Source organism: Porites lutea, chromosome 4 (assembly GCF_958299795.1).
Source record: "Porites lutea chromosome 4, jaPorLute2.1, whole genome shotgun sequence".
In the NCBI taxonomy this organism is placed as follows: domain Eukaryota; kingdom Metazoa; phylum Cnidaria; class Anthozoa; order Scleractinia; family Poritidae; genus Porites; species Porites lutea.
In genome coordinates, this window is record NC_133204.1 from 1,425,001 (window position 1) to 1,440,742 (window position 15,742).

The 15,742-nt window shown below is 36.9% G+C and overlaps 1 protein-coding gene and 2 pseudogenes across 1 annotated transcript; 1 reads left to right on the forward strand and 2 right to left on the reverse strand.

Annotated features, from left to right (window-relative positions):
• Window positions 1-2,707, reverse strand: part of LOC140932796 (neuropeptide SIFamide receptor-like) — a 3,268-nt pseudogene extending 561 nt beyond the window's left edge.
• Window positions 2,708-4,685: 1,978 nt separating this feature from the next.
• Window positions 4,686-6,740, reverse strand: LOC140932799 (substance-P receptor-like; annotated as a pseudogene).
• A 4,418-nt stretch (window positions 6,741-11,158) lies between these two features.
• Window positions 11,159-12,874, forward strand: LOC140934980 (QRFP-like peptide receptor). Its single transcript, XM_073384532.1, has one exon. The coding sequence runs from the start codon at window positions 11,159-11,161 to the stop codon at window positions 12,239-12,241; it is 1,083 nt and encodes a 360-aa protein (XP_073240633.1). The 3' UTR covers window positions 12,242-12,874.
• The last annotated feature ends 2,868 nt before the right edge of the window (window positions 12,875-15,742 follow it).

A 15,742-nucleotide genomic window follows, 5' to 3' on the forward strand; every position in this document is an offset into this window, starting at 1 on the left:
AAGTGGTAGAGCGTAAAATAGTGCAAACTGCACAATTGTATAATTTTGTCCACCTGTTAGTGGATCAAACAGGGGTGACCATTCTTCGTAGCAGTAAAATGTACCTTGGTATTCTTCCATTCTATTGGCGTATAGAAGAGGAGAAGAGGAGAGCAGACAAAGAAAGACACGAGCCAGAGAGACAAGATAACATAACGTGTTCTCTGCAACAAAGTGATCCTCTTAAAAGGAAAAACAATGGCCACGAACCTGTCTATGGCTATCGACATTAGCGATAGCACCGGACATGCTATAGATACGTCTTGTGTGTAACCAACCAGCTTACAGATCAAAAGACCGACTGGTCCTCCTATCATAACTGCGTGTCTGTTTGTTAGCTGTATTTGCAGTTTGTAGGGCATATGAAAGATCGTTATGAGCAGATCCGCCACTGCCATGTTGACATTCAAGTAATGCGTCAGAGTTCTCATTCTGCGGTTCTTGCGTACAATCATTATAACAGCACTGTTTCCGAGCAGAGAGATCGTCATCGCTAATAAGTATAATGTTGTTCGCGTGAAGCGTTTCTACGGTGTGTATTCCCCTTCTTCTTGGCATTCTGATGATAGATTGTGTTTCTCGTTCGAATCGAAAGGTCCTGTTGAAATGTTCCTGTTGAAGTTTATGTCTTGATCCATTTAAATTAAAATGGCAAACCTTACATTAGCACAATTTGTCTCACAGATACTTACTCGCTCATTTTCTTACGCAATAAATAAACGGCACATTAAATTCTTTTTTGAAAAAGAATTGCCACCTGTGAAATTAAATTTAATTGCGTCAAAAGAGCGTCGAACAAAATTCTAATCGATCACCGTCGAATTAAAATAATAAGGTAGCCCGCTGGTTATGAGCTCATGTTGGAAAAAAGGACACATTTACTCCTGATGGATAATCATATCATTTCAGAAGAGGTATTTAACTATCGAGACAAAAGGACCGACAGCGGAAAGATAAATGGAACTCTCTGAAAACAGTAAACACGAGGTTTTAACAATGCAAGAAGAGTGGGAGAACTCTCGCATCCCATTGGACAAAGAAATGAGTCGCAAACTAATAATTACACTTTAGGACACGTATTTGTTAAATGAGTGTCGTTTAAGCAAGCCAAGAAGGTAACTGAAATTAATTTTCTCTTGTTGCATATCAACAGACGCTGTAAGGCTCGTTAAAAACTAGATTACGTGTATTTTGTTTTAGATCCAGAACGAGCCATAATGAACATATGTACTTAATCGCCTCACCAGTACAAGATAACTTCGATCTTTGATTAAGAAGAGAACCAGACGACCATGAATGGAGAAAAGGGGACAAACGCTCTTTGTTGACTGAAAATCGCCACCCTTGCAAGTTCAATTGATTTCAACTTGCCCGCGTTTCGAGTAAAACATTTTCATCAATACTGTATGGGTATAATTCTTCCTGAGAATATTGTGAGAGTTGTACCGATGCTATACTTATATACACAAGGAAAAGAAAACCCTAAACTCTAATTTTTGCGTCCAGAATTTGAATTGGGATTTGAATGACACATCAGGCCGCATAAGAGTGGCATGGTTTACTTTTTAGATTAAATGTTGCATATTTGAAATCTTAAACAAAGACAATGGATAAATTCTAGATATGAAGCTGATTAAAAACCCGTATTTCAAGAGCAGGTGGAGAGGAAGAAGAATTAATAACCTGAGGCTTTTGCTGATGCCAAAATTTAAAAAATATATATTTTTTCTTTTCAAAGGAGTAAAGTTTTTTATCTTGTCTTTTGAATATCTTAAACAGGTGCAAATGAGGTACACTTTCAAACTTTCTCCTGGCCATAAAATATACCTTCAAGAATCAGTAACCAAACGTTTCCAAGCTGAAAGTAGAGTGAAAGTGACTTATCAGGATCATAATTTAAAGAAATATTTCATTTTATTGGCTAGACGCACGGTCAACTAATTTCTCTTTTCTTTCTGGAAAAGACCTCTGAAAAAAGTGCAGTTTCCACAGCCATTTTAAACAGCTAAGTCTATTAGCTGATCAGTTTTTGAAATAATACAACGCAGCCGCAAACAAACGGCCTTCTTATACAAACGGCGGCTTCAACAAGGTGGACGAATAATTAATTAAGACAATGATCACAATTTTGTACATTTCTACCTTAAGTGCGAAACACAGTGACAATTTCTAACCTTGTAGCTGAAAAGCGGTCTTCCTTCTACCTTCAAACTTTTCTGGTCACGCGGTTTGGCGATATAATCCACCTTGCAACTTGGCCAACTCGTGCTAAACGTCGCTCGCAATAAAACAGCCAATCAAAAAGCACGTCATTTTGTCAGTTGCAATTGGCCGTGGTGGATGTTTTCTACACGAAAAATGAATCGTGTAGGAAATTGATAAAAACACGACAGTTCATGTGAACATGAGCTAATAAGCATATACCCCCCCTCCTTTATTGGTTTTTGCTCAATTTCCTAACTTGAAAGGTTTGCGTTGAGCTTGAATAAACTATATTTCATTACGGTGGGTGACCGACACGTAACCTTTTAGATGTGTTTCCATTTTATTAAAGCCTCCATTTGGTTGCTAGACAACGAAGTAAATTCCCGGCAAAATTGCCGCTTATGTTCAGTGTCGAAATTACAGTCTTGCCGCGGCAGTTCAGTTCATGGTCATAGCCTTCCATATCGTCTGACCAGCATCTATTTAATGGAAATAAAATGATACAAAAGAGTATAACTTGTCCTGTTCCTTTTCAGGTATCGCTGCCTCTGGTTACATTAATATGTTACGCTTCCACTCCATCTTTCTTAAAGGTTAATAAATTTGTCATTGGAGTTGTAAAGTGCTTCAAAGGAACAAAAAGATGTCTAAAACATATAAAGAACATATAAAGAGTATACCTTGGAAAGGTAGGATCAGTTTAACGTCATCACGATTTCTCAGCAACAATTCGCAAGTGCGATGACTTTCTAGGCGGTTGATAACTATTTTTCTTGTAGCAATTTATGTAATCACATGTGCATAACAAGATATTACCGTGTAAATTGCCTGCACTATTAGTATTAGTATACCATTTGATTACCTATTAATATCATGGATGACGAATTACGTTAGCTATCTTGGATTTTTGACATGTTTATCCTGGATCATATCGATCGAGAACTCCTGCACTCTGTCGAACGTTTAGAGCTTAAATTTGGCTTAAGTTCAGAGTTTTTCGACAAAATACCTGTTAGAATCCTTCTTGATGTGCTCTATCGTGTGTTCAGGTTTTCTAAAGCGTCTTTTTCTGCCCTGACATCTTCATTCATGACATTTTAAAACTTCGTCGCCATCTTGACACTGAGACGTATGTTAGGTTGCCATGACAATTTTGTAATTTCACAAGTGAAATTAGAAATTAACGCTGAAATTTCGTGGCAAAATTATGGAGTAATTCGTCACCTATGATATTATAATAAGTAAACTTATTTTATATATAGTATATCTGGTTACATATCTTACAGCTGGTGTCGTCAGCCACAGTGTTGCATAAACTTTGATATGCACCACATTCAGCCATAAAGACTATGAATAGCTAGTTTGTAATGTACAAATTAACGGTCTGCTCAAGCCGATAGCCATACTGTAGCTTCAAATTAGACTTGCATTATAAAAGTTGTTTTTCATCAATCCACTTTGAGGCTGGTATAATTAGTAACGAGATGACGCTTTGACAAAATTCCAACTTTTTAATGATAGAAGATTATCTCCTCCAGTTATGTCGCTTCAAACAACGATTTAAGGGCAGCACATCCGCGATGCAAGCTGGTTCTTCAGTCTATCATTCAGGGTCGAATTAGAATTTGGTAATGTTATAAGAGTGCCGAAAAAGTAAAAAACAAACCCAACGCACGTGGGCATACATTGACTCCAGAAGGTGAGCACAGGAAACATTGGTGTAACAAAAGTGCTCTCACCCTATATGAGCGACTTTTGTTCCCCTGAATGGATGCTCAAAGTTATTCCCAATTTCAACAATGAAATGGAAAGTGTTACTGATGACAGATCAATGAGTGGGTAAATGTGGTCCTGCATCCATCTAAAGTTTGCGTCTTCGGATTTCTTCCATACTAATTAAAGCAGCAGCATAAACGATAATATTGATAAAAATGATGCATAGTAATTTTTCTAAAGTAATTAGTATAGTTTGACGTGCTTCTCAACTGGGAACGCAAAAGTTTGTTTGTATAGGTAAGATGTTGAAGTTCTCCAAGTCGCATTCCTAGCTGAGCGAGGGTGGCCTGGATGATCCTGCGCTCACCTAAAACACACCTTTATTAGAGATATCTGAAAGAGCTCAATATTTAAAGGATATCCCTCGTGCTTTGCGTATGTTTCAAAGGAAATTCGACCTATAGGTTAAAAGTTTTGTCGAGTTTTTTTGGCGCATGATTTTCTTCGCTTTTTGCACCCTCAAAATATACAATTGACAAAATTGACTTCAGTGCTAGCAAATTCTGCTAACCTTGTTTTTAAAGAAAAAAGCTAAGGGTTTACCATAACAAACTCTTCTGAAATTTCTGCCTTTCTTTTGGCGCTGTTAAGATTAAGACCATTTAAAGTGTTACCTTTGCACAATGACCCGTTGCAAGCCAGGAAGACCTTTGAAAGAATATTCTTTAAGTGTTCCTATACTCGGCGTTGAAGACGACATAAATTATTGGATTCATTGCACTGTTTGCATACGCGAGAAGAGTTCCACCGAACCAGAGAAACTCAGAAGGACAAAATATCGATAATGAAATTAGTAATTAATAATGCATCGTGCTGTGGAAGCCAACAGAAGGCAAACACCACCACCCTAACGATCAGCATTTTAGTGACTTCAACAGTCATGCGCTTGCGGCTATGGGAATTGCCGAACGACGAAGCCTGTGTCTTAACTAGTCGCCTCCAGAGTTTAACACCGATGCTGAAGTAAAGTACAAAAATGACGATAAGTGGGCAAGCGTACAGAAGTGTAAAGAATGCTATCTGGAATACTTGATTGGCAACAGTGGTATCAAGTGGGGACCACGCAGTAGAACACTCCGTCACCGTGATAATCTTCAACTTTGATGTGGAAGAAAAACGGAATAGTGATGACAAAGGAAAAGGTCCAGATGCTGAACATAATTACCATGGCAATTTTCAAGGTTATAAGACGGAATCCTCCAGTAAATTGAGTAATTTTAATTCTCAGTGGACAAAAACCTTGTACCAGAATAATTTAAGGAATATTGCATTCTTTTTTACATTTTTTTTTAACCCTTTCGCCACGGGAGAGCACATATGTGCTTCTGACGTCACCGTTTGGCTCAAATTTAGCCGATTTTGATGAAATTTTTGCACCAAAATGGTCTTGTAAAGATCTGCTGATAGATAGCATAAAATTGTTAACCCCCCCCGCCCCACTATACATGATATAGTTTACCACCCCTTGAAGTTTTGGACTTTTTTTCTGCAATAATTATATGCCGTCTCTTTGCATTTGTTATTAATCTGTTCATCAAGAGCTTTGAAATAAGGTATAGTTTAGGGTTATACCTAATATATAGAAAGATTTACACTTCTCTGGACTTCTTCCTTCTCTCTTTTCAATCCATCGTTTGTCGTAGCTATCCTTTTTTTTGTAGTTATTGATTCGATTTTTGTCATACACACATAAACAGCTTTCAAATCATATATTATACGTGGGTATAGGGGGTCTATTAACTAATCTGGAAAAAAGCACGAGGAATTTGTAGTGCTGAAAGGGTTAAGGCCTAAAGATGTAATTAGTCATCTGTAATAACACCAAAGAAAATTTCTCATGGCAGTCCGAGAAAATGAATGTCAAATTTCCCAAGAATTGTGAAAACACACGTAAAGTTCTGAAAACTTCATGTGTAAGATGAAATTTTGTGAAATTTGACATTTATTTTCTCGGGCTCGCATAAGAAATTTTCTTTGGTGTCAATTTTGCAGATGAGTAATTACATCTTTAGCCCTTGAAAAATGTAAAAAAGAATGCAATACGCTTCAAATTATTCTGGTACAAGGTTTTTGCTCAGACTGAAAATTAAAATTACTCAATTTCCTGTTGAGCTCAGTTGGATTCCGTCCCAATCTTCTTGAATGGAAATATGATGGAACAGAACCGTTCCACAGCAATTGCAGTCCAGGTGAAAGACTGAAGAGACTGACTCGTTTAAGACGAACTATCAGGCCAATGCAATATAACTATCCCGCGACACCGTCAAAAGCTTCTAGCTTGAACAGGACTGGCATGACTTTACAACAGTTATCAGTTATCAGTAGATCGTCTCTAGATAAGTGTGAAAACTGCCAATGAGTAATGTGCTCGGCTAGCAGGATAAATACTCTGCGTCAACACTGTTGTAGTGTTCCGAGGTGCTTTTGAATTTATCAAACGTAAAATCATTCACAGGAGCGCTCAAAATCCTGCTGAATTTTCGAACTTTGAGTCCAGTTTCGCTTAGGATTTGGCGCTAAGACGAACTCAACACGTAAATAACACATGGTTTCTACTGTTTGGACTACATTTCACTTTCTTGTGATTGGTTGAGCCACTTTGGGTTCTTAGTAACCATATTATGTATCACCTCGGCAAAGCGTCATGGGTAATTCTTTTTGTTGATCGACGTATCCATAAGTCACCCACAAAAATTTCCCTCACCGTGGGCAACAGCCATATGCACGTGGGTAAATGGCTAGTGTAACCGCACCTAGAACAACCTTCTTAAGCCTGTCAGGGTCCATGGAATAGGATTTCTTTACCGAAAACCAACTTTGAAACAAGACGCGTTAAAAGCGCTCATTTGAGCGCAGTGTATATAAAGGGCATATTAAGACTTCAAAGTGAATAAATGAAAATGTGAGGGAAAATACGAGGCTAGGGTGAAGAACTAGAAGTCTGCAAAAGTTTTGAAATTTACGAGCGGTACAGGAGACTTAATGATTTATGATGCAGGATTAAGGTGGGAAATGTTGTTTCAAAGATCTGTGAATTGAATAAATAAAAGATACATATATTGTGAAAGGTTTGAACCCAGGATCCATTTCATATGTAGGTTGAGTACGATCGTCCGGGTGAACGTAGTCCTGAATAGGACTGTTGTTGTTGACAGTGACTGGCGTTTTAATACCATCAACTGGCGTGATACAACTCATTTTAACTCAGAAGATGACTACCGCACAGGTTGTCGAAACGTCAGTCACTGTCAACAACAACAGTCCTATTCATACTCAACCTACTCAAAAGATACATTGTAAATTAGACTATATATATGCACAAAAGTAACTATGTACAACTGTATACAAGCGTTAGAACGTAAATTTTAAAATTACAAGTTGGCAACTAACACTTAATATAAAAGCTAAGACTGAGAAAATAAAGACACTATACAAAGTTATCAAGATCCTTATTGTAGTTCATGCAGGCTCCTTTAATGAATGAAACCTAGCCTGCTGCTTGTTGGTAAATGTTTGGAGCATTCTTTTAAATGTATCAATGTTCTGATATTTTCGAGCAGTCTTTTCTAAACAGTAAACAGTTCCCAATCAGCAACACCCCCCCCCCCCCCCCCCCAAGAGATTGTCTCTTCCTCGTTTATAAAACCAACCAAGATTTTGCCGGTGAACACGCTGTAATATGTCACAATCCATGATATTCTTAGGTAACCTTTCAATTATTTTGGCCGATTTTAGATGCAGTCCTTCAATTTCGACAAAAGTAGCAGGAGAAAACCTTCCCCACACTGATATGGAGAAAGTTACATGCGGAATTATAGTCTTGAAATATGTATCCTCCAAAAGTTTGGGTGAGCATTTTCTTAAGCATACTCGTTTGATTACCATATGATTTTGCATATTTTATGTACTTGATCTTTCCAAAGCAGTCTGTTATCAATGACTACGCCCAAATATTTGGTAGAATAAGTGTAAAGTGTTTCCACGTTGAACAGGAAGTAGGGGCTCAACAAAAATATTCCTCTACAAGATCATCACTTTGAAGAGTCAACCACCTACAGATCTCTGAAAAACAGCAGGTTTAGTTTCCGCATAACGTCATCAGTGCTATCACAAATGACAAAAGCTGTGGTGTCATCAGCATACAAATGTAATTCACCTTGCGATATTGATTTCGAAAAGTCATTAACATAAATTGAAAAGAGTCTAGGCCCCACAAGGGAACCTTGAGGAACCCCATGCTCAACTTGATGTAGATCTGATTTCTGCTGAAGACAAAAGAAAAAATACAAAAATGTCGCACCGCGTTAAGGGCAATATTTGAAAAGGAGAAAGTACCTAATCCGTTAAGTTCTGAACGTGAGGCAGTGTGTCTTCGTGGAACATTTTTATGTTATTACGCCGCAAAATCAAGAGAATTGGCAGATAGCAAGTCATGGAAACCCGCCAAAAACCCGTTCAAAAATTCCGTTGTCTGACCTAGTGATAAATCGCTGACGACTACTCGTCTCTTGTCTTTGAGGCGATCGAGATGCCCATTATATAGAAACCACTAATCGTCTCAGTCGTCCTTATAGTCTGAAATTTTTTTTAAAACGATTGAAGCGATCGGGGCATCCGGACGATCTATGATAGAGAAACCGGGCTTAATAATCGCGGTGATCCTGTAAATAAACGATAAAGGTGAGCCACTCGCTAATGTTAACTGTGAGGCAAGCTTTTTTCCTACGTAGCAAAGAAGGAGTTCAAGGTGTTTGCTTGATCTTTATCATCGTATTAACTAGTGTGTCATGCTCATTTCGCTCAGGACCAGTTCTTTCAGATCACTTCTCTTTTTTCAGGCCATTTGTTTCACAAGCTTCCAGAAATCACTGGATCCTTTTACCTTGTTGCCTAATCAATCTCACCAATACTCTGCTTCTGCTTTTGTCATGGCTCTAGTTAGTTCATTCTTCAAAGTCATATACATCTTTTCCTGTCTTCTTGATAACCCGGTTTTTGAAACTTGAGTAATAGCTTATACCTTTGATTTATGAGTTACGTATGGCTCCATTTTCATGCCCTGTCTTCTTCCCAGAAAAAATACCTTTTTATACTATACATATCCCTTACCGTAATTGGCACGCGGCTAGTGTTGAGCACTGTTAAATTGAGCTGCGTAAATCTACGTCAAGCTTAATAACTCACGTTTTCAAACGCCTGTTCAATTATTTACATCAATTTATATCAACGATTTTTTTCCCTACACGTATTGTGTACTTTTCTATTCGCAATCCTTGCACTATTTCTTATTTTAAAAGCCATTTCGATCTCAATCGACTCAATCGAAATTGCTGCTTCTGATAAATTGTAAATTAAAATAAATCCAAGTCCTTCAGTTGCAAAATCAACATGTTCGAAATAATGACGAGGTTGTCTCAAGATCCATTAAAATTGCCAAACTTTTCCGGCTGTGGAGAGTGGGTTAATCGTTTTGGGTATTTTTTAGACATTCTCGTGCGACATGATGTTTTTACAGCGTAAACAAAAAGACCTCATCTATTTGACTATTAGGATTTGAGACAGAATTATTCCTACTAACTTAAATCACACCAACATTACGTTAAGTCATATTCATGATTAAAATCGTCTCACTACCATATGATACATCAAAGCAAAAAAAAAGGAAATGAACGAAGACTTTAGAGCGAACATGATGACCTTTATAAATATTCTGCGTTGTATTTACTACTAACACTGAGATTTCCTACTGTCATCTGGGAGCCGGCAAAGTAATTGTGCAATAAAAACTTATATTGACTGCTGTCAAATTTCTTTCAAGCGTGCTCGGTAAAAGTGTACACTGAACTGACTGTTTGGAGAGCCTTCTTTTCCGGGTTTACATAAAAGTAAATATAGTGTCATTGTCCATTTTAAGTCCATTCGCAAGGAAACATGAAAGTCAATAACAAGAAAGAAAAACCGTAAAAACAATTATTGCAAACATAACAGTTACGTTTGAGAAAAAATATCCCAGAGTGTCTTTATACTGCGCCGACAGTATATCTTCGTAGGCTTGGAAAGCCACAATGTAAAGCCACAATGAGACATCGACAGCTTCACGCGAGTTCGACAGATGGTAATCACTGGAACAAAAGCAACTAGACGTATGTTTTATCACACAAAGCGGCTTAAGATAAGACTCTTCCACAATCTCCTTGAAACACGTAGCGTTCTTCTGTAGAATCAATCCGTACAACTGAAAAAGTGTCCTTTCAGTCTCGTTGTCTTTATAAAGGTATGAGAAATACGTTTTAAAATGTACTCTAAATGTACTCGTTTTTTACCTAATATAAGAATTAAATAAAAGTAATTCTACCATTAAGTTATAGTCGGTCTTTAGGTTCCTGGGAAGTTTACAGACTTTAGTTTTGTATTTAGGAATTCTCTTTTGTTGATCATGACACGCTTTGGTCTTTAAACGGAATTTTATTTTTGGACCGAAAAAACCTTTCTTCCTCTGTGATCACAAAGAATAATTACTGTAGATTCCAAACCATCATTGTTCATGCAAGATCTCGCAGCGATACCTTGAGCCTGAAAAGTTAGTTTAAAAAGTTAGTTAGTTGTAGTTGTATACGTTTCTTAAAAGAGGGAAAAATGAATGTTAACAAGGTGCAAAACGAAAGAGTTAACAAGAAGAGTATGAGTGAGTGCGAAGCAAAAAATATTAAAGAAAACTTTTACACGTACAGTGATTGGCATGGTATAGCATAGTTTAAAAGTAGCCAAAACTGTTCATGAGAAGAATGCAAACTGATCAGAGACTCTGGCATCGTAGGATTTCTTTTATTCTCTTTCAAAAGTGATAAACTTTAAAGTACATGACGTTACGAACCGAGTCAAATTTAGAAGAATTTGTACGGAGTCGTAAGAGCATAACTCGGATACCTAAGAGACAATTTACCCCGAAAAGCAAGTTTGGCAAGTAGACATCACGGTAGATGTTGTTTCTTCAGAGAATTCCCACTAATCCAATAGTTTCACAAATTTAATTTGAATTTATGACCCACACTTTAAGACTCTGTTCTACCACTTTATAAAGTCGACGTACGACGAAACTTCTTTTCTAAAGAAGTGCTTCATTTATTTTTTCCCAGAAATGTTCACCAACACAAGTTCTTGCCATCATAACCTGCCTTCAAAAACAGCTTCGATCGCCAAAGTAACAGCATACCTCCTCATCTTAGTGGTATCCACATTGGGTAATCTGCTGGTCATTCTTGTAGTGGTGCGAAATCAACGCTTACGATCAGCTGTCATCAATCAAATGATCGCCTCCATGGCAGTTGCTGACTTGCTGACGTCATTATTTAACATGACAGTTGAGATATGGATCTATTCAAAAGAAGCTACTGGTCACCAGGTTGTTTGGTTTGAGGGCGTCATGGGCGTTGTCCTTTGTAAGGTCATTGTTTTTGTTCAGGGCATCTCATTGGCTTGTTCTGTTTTAACACTTGCTGCAATAGCGGTAAATCGATTCTTCGCCGTGTTTTTCCCTCTTAAAATGGGATTTGGCAAATCAGCATCAACAGTGGTGATTTGTTTAATCTGGTTAGCCTCCTCCGCCACAGTATCCCCAATGTTGTACGCCATGAAAGTCATAAAAGTAGACGGAAACCTACAATGCGTAGAGCAGTGGACGCCAGTCTTTGACGGCGAGTCATCAAAGAAAACTTACACCCTTCTATTGCTAACGCTGCTATACGCCTCGCCTCTTGGTATAATAACAGTCCTGTACACAGCTGTTGTGAGGAAAGTCTGGAGAAGGCAAGTTCCTGGAAATATCACAAGCCCAAATAAACAGCTTGAGTTGGTCACCAAGAAGCGTGTTCTAAGAATGCTTATCACAGTTGTGATAGTTTTCGGGCTCTGCTGGTTTCCCTATTACACTTATCTTATTCTTACTTTCGTTGTTTATGGTCCAGAAAATTGCAGTCCCCCTACAAGCGTGGTGTTCGTGGGCCTCTTTCTTGGTCATGCAAATTCTGCGATCAATCCGTGTATCTACGCGATTTTTAACAAAGAGTATCGTAGCAGTCTCATGGCGGTAAATCGAGCATGCTTACCATCGTTACCCGGAAGTCGTGTCCCAAGAACTCTCAATCAAGGCCTGGTAAAACTTACACAGCTAGGTACAGGTAATTTGACAATTCGAGAACAAGCAAACTCTCTCGCAGACTAAAGAAACTTCGACGCGACAAATGTTTCAAAGGGATTTACTCATTTTTTTTTTGTAAATGTGACCAGGCAAGCATCTATCTAAGTTGCTCAAATTGTCTGCATCAACAAATATCAAAATCATATAATATATAATTATTATATAACAACAGTAATATAAATGAACAAGTTAAGAATATAATAAAATATATAAAATTCTTATAGTGTAGAGTTGCAAAAAAAGATATATAACTTCCAAAACCATAAACCATGTTAAAATAACGAGGAAGTTAAGGTAATACAAAATCACAGATGGTTAAATACATCAAGCTGCGTTTTAACAATTTGATTCCTATAATCAAACCTTAAAAAGAACTTTTAATCTCTTTCTCATCTATTTCACTCTAAAACTTAATGCATACCAACTCGACCATAAAGAAAGTCAAAGGTGAGAGAAAAAGATTTGAATACTAAATTTTGCTAGGTAATCCAAGGGGGCATTTGTGGGCGAATTTTTTTCTTGCCGGCTGATCTTGCGAAAGAGGCAAGAAATGAAGTTCTCTCAAACTGAATAGAACTGGGCACGAGTTAAAATTAGCCGGTATTAGTTTTTACGCGCTCGTCACGTGATTCAGTTTTCGTTTCTTGCCAAACAGTGCAACAGCGTTTTCCCGACTCTCCTATCCTTCTACCAGTACAGAAAAAAAAAAAAAAAAAAAAACACAAACAACAATAAAAGGTGTGAATTGTTTGACAGTAGTGTATCAGTTTCAGGAAGGGTTTTTGTCTTTTTGTCTTTTGTTTGTTGTAAAATTTTTGTAACGGTTGTGATTAAAGTGCTCTCGCTTTGTTTTGTGGCAGACAAATGGCATTCAGTGTGTGCTGAACAGGCTATATTTGAAAATAATTGGATAAATATAAAAGAATCCCAGGAAATTTTTTTAGTGAAAGTACAGCGCAATATTTAACCTCATGAACTTTCTCTTTTGTTTGACTGTCAGCTTGAAATGCAAATAGCAAACTGAGCGAAATGACGTTACGGGTTCCTTTTTTCCACGGTTCGATCAGTTAACCACGACTGATGATACTTATAGTTTTTCAAAAGTAAAAGGAATAATCTTTACCGTAGGTCCCTGCATGATCTGATTATCATTCCGAAAGTTAATTTTTCTAGTCTTTCTATATTCTAGAATAATATATTAAATTTCAGTGGCCTTTACAAAACCGATAAGCAAATATTGATCAAAGGAAGACTTTTTTCTTACTCGATACGCGTTCTATCTTAACCTTTCCATATGAAATGTATTTCTATTTTAATTTAATTTTTAGCACAACCTAAACTCCTCTTTGTAAGAAAGTACTAGTCACGAGTTGTGCCTTGTTGCTTGTTCTGGGGAGCCTTCCTCCGCATGTATAAGTATAGCTAACTGCTAAAGTGCGGTCAGATTAGCTCGCCTACAGCATCAAAGGTCCCGGTATACCAAACTAGGCAAATATCATCAATGTTCAATCTTTTGCAATAATACTGTAATCGCGCTTCACAAAGACGATTTTACTAAACTGATATAAATTTGATTAAAAGACTCTTTGCAATGATGCTCAAATAGCTTGTAACATTCAAGGCAGGCTTAAAACATTATTTTGCACTCTAACATCATTTTGTTTCCTCTTCCCTGAAAGGGTTTCTGTTTTTTTTTGTTTCTTAGAGATTTGATTTTGTTTTTGTTTTCTGTTTTTGTCACAGTCACCCGCTTTCAAATGCTCTCAGAGTTTACTCTTCACCTGACCATTGCTACAATCAATAAGAAAACAACAAAATAAAGGAAAAAAAAACAACCCGAGTTTTGAATTAAATCCAGGATCTGAATAAGTTTTAATTTATTACTATTTAAACGGACACATCGTTTAGCACTTTAATTTCTTCAAATCAGCTTATTTACATTCACAGGGCATAACTGTAATGACATATTCATTCGGAAAATGTTTTACTTGATATGTCAGTGTTTTTCTTTAAAGTACAATATAATTACACCTGTCACCCTGATGTCTTGTTACTGGCTGTTTTTCCGGACATGACCGCCTTAATCGTCCGGCACTCGATACAGTCTTCACTTATCTTATTCTGTCGTACTTAAATCCCTCCATGTATGCCAGCAAAAGAAACATAACATTTTTTTAACATGCTGTTTAAAAAACCTACTTTTGCTCATTTGAGTTGTCTGAAAGTGCAAATGTTTTAATACAAAGTACGGTGCTATTACTTTCATCATTTAAAATTCTACATTATCAACATCGCCACTTTTACCGACAATTTCTCAGCGCACCCTGTCATCAAGAAATTGAACTGATCTTACAAAAGAAACTGTGATTTTACTCCATATCAGTTTGTTCAGTTTTAAGAAGGTCTACCACGTGCACAAGAGGTAAGAATCAAAATCCTGCTTTTCTTTAATTGCCCTTAGTAAAAAAGTTAAATTCATGATGCTTGAGATGCTTATTTTAGGCAGATGAGACGTTTCCTAAACGTTTCAGTATCTCAGTTTTTCTCTCTTTCTTCTTTTTTTAAATTTTTTTTGGCATCTCAGTTCATCATTCGGATAATGTCAGCTCCTCTTTTTATTAGTTCCTTAGACATCGAATAGTCCTTACGTTACCTCGCTTCTAAAAAATATAGGCAAATATTTCTTAATGTTAATTTCAAGAATCCAAACGGCCGGCTAAATGTGTTAACTGACTTAACTGACTTTGTAAATCAGTCGCATCAGAGGGCAGCCAAGACACATCAAGCGCAGACATAAAACTAACCCTCCTTTGCAGTTGAAAATTCCCCTTCGATATATTTCTGGTTATGTCGATATAGATTTGTTATCTAGGTCAGATAGAAACGAAAATTTTATTAAACATTATTGCTTTTCCAGATCGAATTATTACAACATTATTACGGCATATGAAGTTAAACGCCAACTTTAATTTCTGTGCACCCTATTTATGTCTGAATGAAACTAAGAATAATTACAATATAACTGCATTTAAAATACACGCCTGCATCTTGGCCTTTTCAGAAAATAGAAGATGAGATTCAGGGGTGATGGTTGTTTAATTTGCCTTTTTATGAATACGAAGCATCAAAATACAATTTTAACTGTTGAACATTTTAATTTGTACCTCCAAAAGGACTTCACTTAGTTTCAAATTTAAGGAGATTTCCTAATACCAAATACAGATCATTCATACTAAAAACGCACATAATTTTGAGCTGTCAATCTTGAATGCATATAACGATGTGTGTTTCGAGAAAAATACATATTCCAAAAATCTCGTCAAACTTACTTTACGTTTTAAGTGTTCGTTCAATATTCTATTCGTAAAAACAAATATCGATAATTGCTTTTTATCGTTCATAAGACAGCTGATCGGAAAATAATCATCGGCAGAAAAGGATTCGTGAACGTATAGTAATTATGTCATGTTATGTATGCTTGTCTTTTTATTTTTTTTGTCCTGCTTTAGGAACATATAAGTAAAA